Source organism: Myotis lucifugus, unplaced genomic scaffold (assembly GCF_000147115.1).
Source record: "Myotis lucifugus unplaced genomic scaffold, Myoluc2.0 scaffold_31, whole genome shotgun sequence".
NCBI classification, from domain to species: Eukaryota; Metazoa; Chordata; class Mammalia; order Chiroptera; family Vespertilionidae; genus Myotis; species Myotis lucifugus.
The window spans coordinates 127,173-141,269 of record NW_005871079.1 but is presented as its reverse complement, the minus strand read 5'-3'; the positions used below and the strand labels follow the sequence as shown (position 1 = coordinate 141,269).

Here is a 14,097-nt window from a genome sequence, read left to right as displayed (position 1 = left end):
AGAGACTGTTGAGAGAGAACATCGATAGGTTGCCATCTGTACGGGGATCAAACCCACAGCCTTCTGGTGCATGGGACGGCGCTCCAACCAACTTAGCCATCCGGCCAAGGCCCATTGTGAGACGTTAAGGTCACTAAAAAGTTAATCCCCCCAAAGAGATGAGATGTCAGATTTGCTAACACTCCATGATTCTGTCTGTCTTTAGGGCCTGTCCTTGCTTCCTGAGTAAGAAGAAAATTCCCACATTCATAGCTATCGACTGTTGTTACGTGTAAGTTAGGAGAAGTGGTTTTGAATTGGTGAAACTTGAAGAGGATCTACAAATGCATCCTAATAATGTAGAGAAAGTGAAAATGTGCAAACGCGGGGAGGCTCCAGCAGATGGCCCAGGTCTACTGCACCAGTCCCAGCACCTGGACTGTGATCCAGGCCCAGTGAATGCTGGTGGCGACAGCACCTGTTGTCTTTTACCCACAGTGATTTCCCAGCGAGCAGGGCTTGGCAGAAGGTCCAGACCCCCTGCGTGGCGGGTGCTCCGGCTCTTACCCCACCAGAGCTCGGCAGCCTTTCAGTGACGCCAAATGCTCGCTCCTGTTTAGTGGCTACTGAGGCTGCACAGGGGAAAGGAGGCAGGAAGTGACGTTTTGCACAGACCAGGGACTCCCGGACGTAAATGTCTCCCCAACGTGGGATACTACCTAGGCAGGGGTGGGCAAACTTTTTGACTCAAGGGCCACAATGGGTTCTTAAACTGGACCGGAGGGCCGGAACAAAAGCATGGATGGAGTGTTTGTGTGAACTAATATAAATTCAAAGTAAACATCATTACATAAAAGGGTACGGTCTTTTTTTTTTTTTTTAGTTTTATTCATTTCAAACGGGCCGGATCCGGCCCGCGGGCCGTAGTTTGGCCACGGCTGACCTAGAGCCTGACCCAGGGCCCTGGGCCAACCACTCTTTCAGAAAGCAGACAAGAGGGCCCATGGCCCGTGCACCTCTTCATGCGAGGAATCGGACTGCTCTCGTGCTCCCCTGAGGGGCTGGGAGAGACTCTGGCTGTGGCTTCTGTTAGAAGCGACCGGGAGGTAGAAAAGGGGAACAGAAAGGACAGTGAGAAGGGGATCGGGTCAAACTGCCTTGAAATTTTACCCAGGATCCCGGTGCTGGTAACGACCTGAGAATCAGCCCATCTCAATTCAGGAAGTGTCTGCTGGGCACTGGCTGCACACAGCCAGGTAGCACCGCGGCCTTCACCACCACCCCATGCCCCAGGAGCAGTGGAGTCAACGGCCCCAAGGTGACCGCTTTTAAAAAGAGGCGGGTAAGTGAAGATGCGGCCCATCCCGTTCTCATCAGAAGGAAAGTCCCTTCATTCAGAAACACAGGTGCAGGACCACCTCGTGCAGCCCTCCACTGTCACGTGAGAGACCTGACCCCTAAGAGGATCATTCACGCGCCCACTTGTATCTTTTCCCCTGTGGCTTCCACTCCGGGGATCGCCTTGTACGGTTTAACCTGGAAAGAAAGGGTGTGTGTTCCATCCAGGCCTATCAGCTTCGATATCTTGCCAAGCATTTCACGGGAATGTGAACAGCTCCCAGAGTCTTGCCCATATTAAAATTCAGGCGTGTCCGTCATTGTCAAAGGGCTGAGAAAACATGCTGGGACACTTTCAACACAGGTCACAGCTGCTGCATGTGACCCCACTGCCCAGGCCCTGCTTTTGGCCCCAAGCTGCACCCTTCGCTTTTTCCAGGCATCCACAGCCCGGAAAAACGGGTTCCTTTTCCTTTGGGCCAAGAAGGCTGGGGAAAGTCACCACGCCTGAAAAGAAAGTGCTCCGGCTTCCTCTCCACTCCCCACCCCACCCCACCCCCACAACCTCCGAACCACATTTCCCCTGACACAGCGACCACGGACTTATGGCGCCCGAGACAGGAACTCGGAGAGGCCATTCTGGCTGCTGTGGAAACAAGGGCTCTGACTCACACCAGATAATAAAACTAAAACTACCTGTTCGAGGAAGCTGGCGCTGGTGATGGCCTCCTCCATGTGCTCCTCGTCGGACTTCAGAACCGACTTGATGTTTTCCACCAGTTCGTGGATGTCCGGCGTCATGGCGCAGGAGGACTGCTCCAGGAACCTGGCCACCAGCAGCTTGGTGTCGATGTACGACTTGTAGTCTATGAGCGACTGCGGCCTGCACCTGGCAGCTCTGGGTCGCAAACCCCGCCTCAGGGTCACCGCGGCCAGATCCGGTCTCCCCTCCGTCTGCGTGGCAGCTTCGCAGCTGAGCACGGGAGCGGCTGCGGGCAGACAAACAGCGCGGACCCATTGGCCGTGCCCCCGCGGACACGCGCCGCGTGTGGAACAGCACGGACCGCTGAACTCGGCGCGGGAAGCACAGGACAAATGCCAACAGCCATGCGCGTCTCGCTTTTCATGTTGCAAAAGGAAAAAAAACACACAAAACCAACAACTATGACATGAGCTTATTTCCTGATGTCGTTCCAACAGGATATGTCCCCAACACATTTTATGGTGCCACAGAAAACACTTACCCCCACAGTAAAGACAGATGATGGGGAAGGGCATCCCGCATACAAACCATAGCGGACAGCGGTGTCATGGGGTGATGACCCATGTCTGGGGACGGGTGGACAAGCAGACAAGCGTGGCTGGCTGATGGAGACACGTTCAAGGGGGAGGATGAAGGAGCCGCTGAGAGGCAGGGGCTAAGGAAAGACAGGACCCGTGGGATGAGGGGAAGGCTCTGTGCACTGGGACGGTACCTTTGTCCTAAACATCCGCGAGGGCACTGCACTGACATGTGATCAGTGCTCCCACCGGGGCTGTAGCAGCGCTACGGCTGACGATTACAGAAAGAGAAATCTAAGTGCAGGAACACTAGGTCGTTCCAGAAGTCAGCAGTGGGCCTGGGAAACCCACCGCAGGCTCACGTCCACAACGACCTGCTTTAGCGAGCGTGTAAGGGTGCAGGACACGGCTGCACCTCAGGCGGGTGAAGTGGGAGGCCGGCCTGGCTCCCGCGTTCGGAAGCCGGCCAGCAGCCTTCAGCGCACGCGGCCCTGGAGGTTTCAGTCTGCGAAGGCCTGACAAGCAGGATCTGAGATAGTCAATGAGGAAAGGAAGCAGCGGGTGGAAGAGCAGGTGGAGGGAGGGGAGCACCCTTTTCCGCTGGAGAACGTAGGCATGAGGATCTGCAAACAGCGGTGAGCAGCGGTCCTCCTGGGCTGCCACAGGCATGTCACGGAGCCGAGACCTCCCAGGAGCACTCCCTACAGACACCCAGGTGTGAGGACAGGGGCCTCACCAGTCCCTTGAAGGCAACCTGGTCCCTTCCACAATGGAGGGCCCAACAGGTAAACACGGGTCGCCCTCCCTCCTGCAGCGCCGCAGCATGGGAAGGGGTTCTGGAAAGACCTCTCTGAGCTGTGCAGACAGCAACGTTCCCGTTGAAGCCCGCGGGTGGCCAGCTCGAGTCCTCAGCTTGCCAGTTAGAGCAGAGACAGTAGTGAGGAAGGGTCTTTGAGCGATGGCCGGCTTCCCACTGCTGGGGTGGCAGAGTCACTCAGTCCCATCCTCGACGAGGGGTTTTGGGTGCCGGGAGGGGAGGGAGAGAGGGGGAGGTGGTGGGCTCCTCCCCATGCAAGAGCCCCAGTGAGACAAGAGGTGAGGAGTGCTTTCTGGCTCCCACACTGTCAGTGGAGACTGGGGCCAACAACACAGGCTGTCAGAGGGACAGAACTGGCATGAAGGGGTGACCCAGGCCCCGGAGAAGGCAAGGGGAGAGGAGGAGAGCGAGGGCACTGGTGAGAACAGGTCACCGAGAGGAGCCGGTGCGCACAGGATTACAGAGGTTTTCATTTTCTTCCTTTCGTTCCTTTATTTCTTACAATTTTCTACACTGAAGACACATTTGGAGATGTTCAGGTGTTCAGATATTCAGATAACATCTAGACACAAACAAACTCAAAACAGAGAGGGAGGGGGATGAAGTGTGGGTTTCGCTCTATCCAAAGTTCTTAAAACAAGGTGGGATTTAAATAATTCAGTCCATTCATATGCAGTAAAAACGACAACTGATATTAAATTATAGAAGAGGGGATAAAACCAAGGCCACCCTTTGACTTTTCCTTGAGAGAGAATGTGTATTCCCACACGATCGCAAGCACGTAGAGATCAGAACGAGATTTGCGTTGTTTTCTTCATGTGGTACCTATCACAGCATCATCTGCAACCAAGTGCTTTTGATCACCCTTGCCCACCAGTGTGGCTCAGTGGTTGAGCATCAACCTATGAACCAGGAGGTCAGGGTTTGATTCCCAGTCAGGGCACATGCCCGGATTGCGGGCTCGATGACCAGTAGGGGGCGTGTAGGAGGCAGCCAATCAATGATTCTCTCTCATCATTGATGTTTCTCTCTCTCTCTCCCTCTCCTTTCCTCTCCCAAATCAATAAAAAATATATTTAAAAAACCAAACAAAAATAAAATAAAAACACCCACCAGCCTTAAAAGATGGGGCAGATGTATATCCCTAATGTGCACATAGAATATCTTATTTTCTCAAGGCATCTCTTGAACTGCAGGGCCCTGGGTGGCCGGAGCCACCTGCTTTCACGTGGCACCTGGAGGCAAGCAAGTGCTCTGCGGGAGCCTGGGGGACGGCCTCACCTCGCTCTGCGGAAGGATGGAACACAGGGTCGCTCTTCGACCTTGTCATCGTGGGCTGGAGGGCTCTCCGGCTTCTCCCGGGATGTGGCTGGTCTGAGTTGGCAACTGAAGTGGATGCGCTTTCTTCCCCAGGTGTGTTAGGAATGTTCCCATCTAAGTATTTTTTTTAAGAGGAGAAACAAAAATTATTTTGCCAGCTGCAGCCCTCAAAAATGTGGGCAGGAAACACCTGTGAGCCCAAACCTGCTGGGGCCAGGGCCATACAGTTGACAACATTTGCTCAGGCGGCTGGCCCGAGCAGCTTTTATTTCCCGGCACTGTGGGAAACGCTGCCCCTCCCAACCACCGCTCCAGGCCTTAGACAAACACAACCTTCACTTCCAAATAACGAAGCCCTGCCAAAATGTTAGTGTTTCCGAAAGGTGCTTAGTGTCTTCTCCAGTGAAGCATCCCGGCGAGAGAGGGAATGCGCATTACCGCACCATCGCCTAGGCATGGGGGAGCTCCAAGGCGTCTCATGCTTTCTGACCGTTCAGGACGGGCTTGGCGGGTGGGAAATAATACCTGCACAGGTGAGGTGCTGCCCTGTGGGCTGCAGACCACGTGCAGGCAGGGGGTGTCTGCAGGCGGGGCCATGAAACTTCTGTTGAGCCAAGTTAAAGAGCCAGTAGCCACTGAACGCATCAGTGAAACCACTCTGGAATTGGGTGACTTTTGCTCGGGGAAATAAAACTCACATCCTTTGTGAGCCCGAGCTGTGGGCTGGGAAACTTTTTTTAAGAAGTGAAAGAATGGGAGAACGTATTTGACAATGATACATCTGATAAGGGTTAATATCCAAAATATATAAGGAACTCATACAACTTAACAAAAGGAAGACAAGCAATCCAATTAAAAAATGGGCAAAGGACCTAAATAGACACTTCTCCAAAGGGGACAGACAGATGGCCAAGAGACATATGAAAACATGCTCAAAGTCACTGATCATCAGCAAAACACAAATTAAAACAACAAGATTATCACCTCACACCTGTCAGAATGGCTACCATCAAGAAATGACAGGTGCTGGAGAGGACGTGGAGAAAAGGGAACCCACTGCTGGTGAAAATGCAGACTGGTGCAGCCACTATGGAAAACAGTATCGAGTTTCCTCAAAAAATTAATCTGTAACTGCCATTTGACCCAGTGAGTCCACTTCTAGGAATACATCCTAAGAAGCCCAAAATACCAATCAGAAAGGATGTATGCACCCCTATGTTCATAGCAGCACAATTTACAATAGCTAAGATGTGGAAATAGCCCAAGTGCCCATCAGTACATGAGTGGATAAAAAAGCTGTGGTACATCTACACCATGGAACACTAGCAGCAGTAAAAAAGAAGGATCTCTTACCCTCTGAGACAGCATGGAGGGACCTGGAGAGTATTATGCTAAGCGAAATAAGCCAGTCAGAGAAAGACAAGTATCACACGATCTCAGTTATGTGTGGAATCTAATGAACAAAATAAATTGAAGAACAAAATAGACCCAGAGACACAGAAGCATAGTACAGACTGTGGAATCTCAGAGGGAAGACGGGGGTGGGGTGGAAAGAGATCAACCAAAGAACTTGTATGTATATATCATAAGACAACAGGGAGGCCAATGCCTGGGGCAGGGGGCAGGGGTGGGCTAGAAGGGGTCAATGAAGGAAAGGGGGGGACATATGTAATACTTTCAACAATAAAGATTTTTTAAAAGAAATGGAAGAATTACAAACATACTCAGAAAGCAGAGCGCACTGTGTAATTCTACGTAAGACCAAAGGTGAACGGGACAGAAACCCAACTCCAGTGATGCTGCTGAAAAACCACCTCTGTCTATCACAGCTAAAAGTTGATCCATTATTTACCACCGTGTGCAATTTTGTCCTGGTGGGCAATTTTCTGGGACACTTAAAACCTCTCCAAAGAGAGAAAGCTGCAACAATGTCCCCTTAAATGGCAAAGATAAATGCAAACCGACTCTAATATTTAATGCAGGACTGGAAATCAAAATTCACTGCATGTTAAGGCAGCATGGCCTGAGCATGATCTCACAGCAAATCACCCTTGTAAGAAATGAAATGCTTTTTTTTTCTCTCTTCAAAACAGCTCATCTTATTTTAACAGCAGAAGAAAAAATCTTAGGTTGGAAAACACAGGAATGCCAAATTAAACTCCAATCTATGTCATAGGTCTCTGAGAAGAGTCTGGTAACTCATAACAGATTCTAGAATTATCTGTATTTCTGTTCAATGTTATCTCCCACTTGTAAGCCCTAAACGTTGATAGTAGTTTTGCACCTGCAAAGGCTGTAGCTCCAAGAATATCTGACCTCCACCAAAGTACCATGGAGATCGTTATTTTACCACGTTTTAACTTACTGCCTCAGAGGGGTGGGCAGTGACCGTGTGCATTACCTTGAGTCACCGGCACGCCGATCGGTTCCATCGGGCTGGTGGCGGCTTCTGATCCCTCTGATATTTGGAATGAAGATGTCTGCATCTCAGGAAAAGAGAGGAATATTGGTTGATATTCAACTCAAGCATCACCTGGGCTCCGTGAACTTAAAAAGATCTGCAGAGCAAACGGTCTCCCATGGCTGTCTGTACCCAGCGCGGCTTTCCCTACTTGTGGTCAACATACCAGAGCGAACCTGCACGGACAGTACCTGCTCCCGTTCTGTCTCGTTCACCACAGCTTCGTACGGAGGCGGCAGGTCCAGAGGACAGAACACCTCCACGCCTTTGATTCTCGCTCCATAGATATGCGGCAGCGGGATCACGTCGGGACCGACCATCCTAGGAAAAGCATCTTGGCATCAGGAAGCACGTCCTACAGACAGGCCAGTGGACCTGGGCGGCTCCGCATGCTGGCCTTTGCCTCTAGATCAGCCGTGGGCAAACTACGGCCCGCGGGCTGGATCCGGCCCTTTTGAAATGAATAAAATGAATAAACTAAAAAAAAAAAAAAGACCGTACCTTTTATGTAATGATGTTTACTTTGAATTTATATTAGTTCACACAAACACTCCATCCATGCTTTTGTTCCGGCCCTCCGGTCCAGTTTAAGAACCCATTGTGGCCCTCGAGTCAAAAAGTTTGCCCACCCCTGCTAGATGCTTATCCTTAGGCAAGTGGCAACGCATCATGTGCGATACCATCGTTCCTTTAAAACCCACGAGGCGAAAAGCAAACAATCATCCCTGAGAGACAGAAAGCAGATGAGCGGTTGCCAGGGGCTGGGGGGAAGGATGGAGTGGGGAGTGGCCGACTGATGGTTACAGAACTCCCTGGAGGTGAAAAAAAATGCTTCAGAACTAGATGGAGGTGATGGTTGCACGTGAATGTACTAAATGCCAATGAATTGTACATTTTCAAATGGTTAACTTCACCTCAATTAAAGAAAAGACAAAATTGGGGACACAGAGAAACTCAATTATTTCTGACATGACAATGTTCTTATCTGGGTTTCCCTAGTGTCTGATTTGTGGTAGAAACTCACTACTTGTTAAATATATTTGAAAGGATAACTAAATTTTTAAAATAAAGCCACCATATCAGAGCTCAGAGACAAAGCAACATACAGCAGAGGGAGGAGAGGGCCCCTTCCTGAGGGTGGCCATTCACCAAACACTGATGGGCGCTTGCTGCATGCCAGGCACTGTGCATTTTGTCCTGCGGGTGAGGGACCCTTGACAGCAGAAAACAAAAACAAAAAACGCACAAGATTTCCTGCCAGCGTCCACAGAAAATCACACACACACACACACACACACACACACACACACACACACCTACGTAACAAAGAACCTAAATTTTAAAATAACAGTGAATAGTTAAAAAAACTGAACTAACAAGCAAAATAGAGGCAGACTCATAGAGAACAGGCAGACAGCTCTGGTTGGGGAGGGAGGATTGAGCAAAAAAAGAATAAAAAGAGAGAGAGAACTCAGGACATGGACAACACCATGGTGATGGCAGGGGTTGGGGTAGGGGTGGAAGAGGGCATAAAGGGGATAAATAGTGATGGGGAAAATAAAATATTAAAAAAATTAATTAAATAATAGTTAAAAAATATGTGGAATTTTGTAACTTTTAAAAAATATTTTTAGGTTGATTTCAGAGAGGAAGGGAGAGGGAGAGAAACATCAATGATGAGAGAGAATCATTGGTCGGCCGCCTCCTACACGCCCACACTGGGGATCAAGCCCGAAACCCAGGCATCTGCCCTGACTGGGAATCAAACCTTGACCTCCTGGTTCATAAGTCAACGCTCAACCACTGAGCCACGCCAGCCGAGCGGGAGTTTGTACCTTTTAATGAAACTCCCAGTTATAAAATAAGTCCTGGGGATATAATGTACAGCATGGCGACTATAGTTAATAATACTACTGAATTGTATTGGAAACTTGCCAAGGCAGAAGGTCTTAAAAATTCCCCAGGATGCATCAGCTAACCAGACCTATGTGGAGATCATTTGCTATATATACAAATGTCAAATCATTATGTCGCACACCTGAATTTGTATCCAATTTCAATTGTATCTCAATTTTTAAAAATACAGAGAAGACCCCAAAAAACTATATTCAATCCATGGAGTATTGGAGGATGAAAGAAACAGCTAACAGCAAAGTTTAACATCTGCTCTTGAAACGCAAACACGGACACACACTGAAGGAGAAGACGGCTCTGGAGCCACGAGCGCAGGGCACTGCTGCTCTGGACAGGGGCTCTCTGGGTGTGTGGCCGATCCATGTTATGCCCGGTGCCCACTTTCAAAAACGCAATGGGTGGAGGAAAGGAAGTTGAAAAAGATGTAATGTTCTTTATTCCTCACAGTGAAACTTCTGGAATTCTGGGATGTAGACTTCTGCAGCCTGGATAAAATAAAATAAAACAAAGCACAAAGCTCTCCCCTTTTCCCCTTGATCTTTGTTCGGAAGGAAGACTGCTATCCCTGCTTGACCGGAGAGGGAAGGGAGGTTATATTTGACACCTGGTTGCATGGATAGGTGCAGCTCAGTACACAGCACATACTATGTCTGAAGAGAGGTGCCAGCCTGGAGGGTCTCTCCCAGGGGAGGGAAGGGTCCTGGGAGTTACCAAGAAAGGGAGATTAGATTCTCCCTCCGAGCAGGACTTGCCTGCCATTCCTGCCCAACGCTCCAATGCAGCCGAAGCTGTTTAACAGCTATAAACACCAAGCGACTCCAGCATCCAGATCCTTCCGGGACCTGCCTGCAGGCGCTTTCCGGACCAATGCACACAGTGACCTGTCTACTCCAGGAGCCCTGGGCACCCCTCCTGTCCTCTCCTCACGCCCTAACCCTAACCTCGTGAGCCATCTTCTAGCCCTTACAAACGTCTCCCCTCAGCCAACTCCAGCATTTCCTCACTGCTGTGCCCCGGCCTGGAAAGTGAACCCCTGTCTGTCTGTCAGCTCTGGTGGTCCTTGTTTTATATTCCCAGCCCAGTGGCTACCAATATAGTACATTCACAGAGAAGAAAGGGCTTCCACTTTAGACCCTAAACTACAGAAATTTCTTCAAGAAGAAAACTGACAGAGAAGAGGGGACGTACTTTATCTAAACTGACAAAAAAAACAAACAAAAAAAACGGCCTCTCTGGTTGTTATTAAAACGACCAGGAAAGCCGTGTTTTGATGGGAGATGCTGCTACTGCTGATGCAGAAGGGAAGTCCCTTCCTCTCAGGAGGCTTTTCTGCATTTATTTCCTTTCCCTCTGTGGGTAAATAGGATCTGTTTGTGGGGAACAGGTCTGCTCTCTCCTGGCAGGTTTCTTCCTGATCCTTCCTGGCTTTCACTGGGAGAGGTTTCCAAACCGTGGCTGCCCAGGCCTCCCCTCTAGAAGTTCTGCTTTAATTGCCAGTGGGGGCGGGGGGAGGTATCTACAGGCTGTCAGTGCCCCCGGGCGATTCCAGTGCACAGCAGGGCTGAGACCACCACCAAAGGAAATGGTGCCTGGTGGATGAAATGAAACCCGTTGTATCAGGGAAAGATGATCAGATTTTTACTAAGAATGAGTGTCTTTAGAAAACTGCTACCTGATAAGGCAGAGGTGAGATTAAGGGCTAAATGTTTCTTACGAGCAAGGAACATGCCAAGGACGTTTTAAACAGGGCAACAAACAGGGACAGAGCACAGTGGAAGCTGTGCACTTTTGGAAGCTTTTTTATGGCCATATTCTCGTAACAAGCCTCTCCGCAGCCCTGGACCACGAAGGTGGATGAGGAGACTGGAGCTCGGAAATGGTAGAAGAGCCGCCCAGGAGACTCCAGAGCCTGGGCTCTTTCAAGTTCATCCCAGAGTCTCAAGGAAACCTTCTCTGGTTCGTGCTCCTGGGCCCTGAAGGTCAACAGGAAACCCAAACAGATTGTGCAGAACATGATCCTACAAATAGGCCTGGAGAACTCATCCGAGGGGGGTTCAGCAACTGATTGCCCTTGACAAAGCGTGATGGGCCTCTGTGCACTGGGAAAGCTGTGTGCGCCCTTCTCCTGGGCACATGGTGGTAGCGTTACTGCCCCTAAAGGGGGGAGCAAGGCAAGGGTACCCTGCCCAGCAGCTGAGCACTGGGTCAGCCTGAGGGTGGGTTTGGAATCTCATTAAGAAAGCAAATGGCCCAGCTGGTGTAGCTCAGTAGTTGAGTGTTGACCTATGAACCAGGAAGTCACGGTTTGATTCCCGGGTTGTAGACTCAGTCTCTAGTAGGGGGTGTAGAGGAGGCAGCCAGTCGATGATTTTCATCACTGATGTTTCTCTCTCTCTCCCTCTCCCTTCCTCTCTCTGAAATCAATAAAAACATACATATTTCTTCACTTTTAAGAAATGCCCAGGTCCACCTGCCTCCCACCCACTTCTGTAATTTTCTACAGCAGGTGACATCCCATGGTACAACCATGTCCATGTTCACAAAATATAGGGTGTCACAAAAATGTATATTTACACTTTGAATAATTATAAAGTCAGTGTTTATTACACTACATCTCCTTTTCAAAACTGAGCCATCAGCCTTTAAAGCATGGACACATTTTGGGGGACACCCTGTCGTTTAGAGAGTCTCCTTTCTGACTCCTGGCTCCAGCCCATTTCTGAGAATGGGGACTCCCCGAGGGGGGGGGGGGAGTGGCAACGGTGCACAGCCCCCTCCCGGACGGCAAATCGATTCACTCAGTAGATAACCGGCGCTTGGACAGCAGCCGGGACTGCAATCGGGCCTCTGTTTATGACAGTAACTTGAGAAGCCCTTTCTCAAGGAGAGACCAATGCATGAAGCGGTTGTATTTATAGAAGTTAAATAAATAAGCCTCTTCGGAGAGGTCACCATACCCAGCAGGAAATGGGGAGCCTCTATTGTGTGAAAACACTTAACACCACTGGTTATGGAAATTTTTAAATAACATTCATCAATATGTTGCCTGCCTGCTTACAAGGAAAAAAAAGTTACCAATTGGGGTTAAACATCTAGTGTCTCTAAAGCTGATTTATACCGAGAATCTAGCAAAGTTGGTCAAACTTAAAAATATCCCGGAAAGAGTATGTATAGAGAGGTGAATAAATCTAGCCATTTTAAAAAAGACCGTGGGCTGCACGCTGAGACGGTGGAATTTCAGAAATGGGGGTGTTTGCCCATGGAGGTGTGCTCTCGGGCTCCAGGTACATGGTTCAGGCCCAGCAGTGTCTTCTTCTTCTCCGGTTTTGCTTTAACACCCTCTCCCCACGTTCCTTCCAGAAAATTCTGAATAGCAATGCCCTTGATGAGAAGCTTGCCTGTCTTCCTCCAACCCACATTGGGCTAGGGGCTGTCTCGGGACTAAGAGGGACAAATCCAGAGATGCACGTATACCCCCCTGCTAACCGTGGCTGTGGAGGAGCAGGGGAGAGGAAGGAAAGAAAGGGAGGAGAAGAGAGGGGAAGTGGGGGGAAAGGAGGAGGGGGGATGCCCCACAGGCACAACTCCAAACCCAGGCCCACATGAGTCACTCTCCCTTTCTGCTGCTACAGGAAACTAAATCTGTCTGTTGCCTCCTCTTGGGTCAACCAAGTGCTCACCCACGGCCTCAAGGGCCAAGGAAGTCAGTCTTCTTGTTGAAGGGCTTTTCTCTCCCGAACCAGGAAACGCCAGGCAGTTCACCGCCTTCCCATGAGCCCTCTGCACGCAGCCTGAGATCGGGCTAAGGTTCTTAGCAAACGTCCTAACGTGCACAAAGAATATGGGTTTTGTGGCTGTCTCTATGGCCCCTGTAATTCTGGGCTCGTTTCCTAAGAGACTAAGGAGGCTGCCTTGGCCCCTGAAGCTTCAAGCGTTGAGTTCCTCGGCCACCCCAGCCCATCTGACCCGCCAGCAGCCTCCCCCTCTGGCTCTGTGGTCATCTCTACCTCCACCTAGCGGGGTGGCCAGGCGGGGGCCTGGAGGTGGAGTTTTGGTATGACTCCAACACAAGGAAGAGAGCATTAACAGCATCTGGCGGTAGCTCCCCCTGGCGACCTGTTCCAGGGTCACGTATGGCTGCCCCAAGCCTTAGAAAACGGATTTCCGCCCTGGCCGGTTTGGCTCAGTGGATGGAGCGTTGGCCTGTGGACTGAAGGGTCCCTGGTTCGATTCTGGCCAAGGGCACATGCCTGGGTTGTGGGCTCGATCCCCAGTAGGGGGCGTGCAGGAGGCAGCCGATCAATGATTCTCTCTCATCATTGATGTTTCTATCTCTATCCCTCTCCCTTCCTCTCTAAAAATCAATAAAAATATATTTTTAAAAAATGGATTTCCAGGAGAAACCAAGATGGCGGCATAGGTTAACGCCGGAGTTTGCTGCCTCGAACAACCACTTCAAAAATACAACTAAAAGACGGAACGGACATCATCCAGAACCACAGGAAGGCTGGCTGAATGGAAGTTCTACAACTAGGAGGAACCGAGAATCAGAGGAGGCGCAGTGCTGAAGTAAAATACTAAGGTGCGGGAGTGCGCGGCGCGGGCCTGGTGGCTGAGGGCGTGGTTGTCTGTTTCAATCCGGAGGGAGCCTCAGACTCAGAGCTCCAGATCCGGGCGAGTCTCTAGGGACCCAGACTCAAACGGGAGAAGCAGGACTGTCTGGCTACAGTCCCTCCGAGGTTTGCAGCTGTTGCTGGGACAGAGAGGCAGAGCCCCTGGGGACGGACTGAGAGCAGCCATAACTGCTCCTCCTCCGCCCTGTTGATCCCGTGGGACCCGCTCCGCCCAAGCCCTGCACAGAGCCATTTGCCAGATAGCCTCAGGCAAAGGCTAGATTAGCACCTCCCTAGAGGACACAAGTTCTTCCACTTCAGACACAGCTGGCTGCCTCCGAACACCCCTTACCAGGGTTTGAGCCCGCAACCTG

At 50.4% G+C, this 14,097-nt stretch overlaps 1 protein-coding gene across 1 annotated transcript in view; it reads right to left on the bottom strand.

Moving 5' to 3' along the window:
- The window catches only part of FAM189A2 (family with sequence similarity 189 member A2), a 64,685-nt gene that overhangs the window by 1,797 nt on the left and 48,791 nt on the right, over positions 1–14,097 (bottom strand). The window contains exons 8-11 of the mRNA XM_014454085.2: positions 7,388–7,517; positions 7,137–7,215; positions 4,697–4,849; positions 2,014–2,306 (exon numbers count right to left, since the gene is read on the bottom strand). Of these exons, the coding sequence (XP_014309571.2) occupies positions 2,014–2,306; positions 4,697–4,849; positions 7,137–7,215; positions 7,388–7,517 (655 nt within the window). The remainder of the gene's footprint in view (positions 1–2,013; positions 2,307–4,696; positions 4,850–7,136; positions 7,216–7,387; positions 7,518–14,097) is intronic.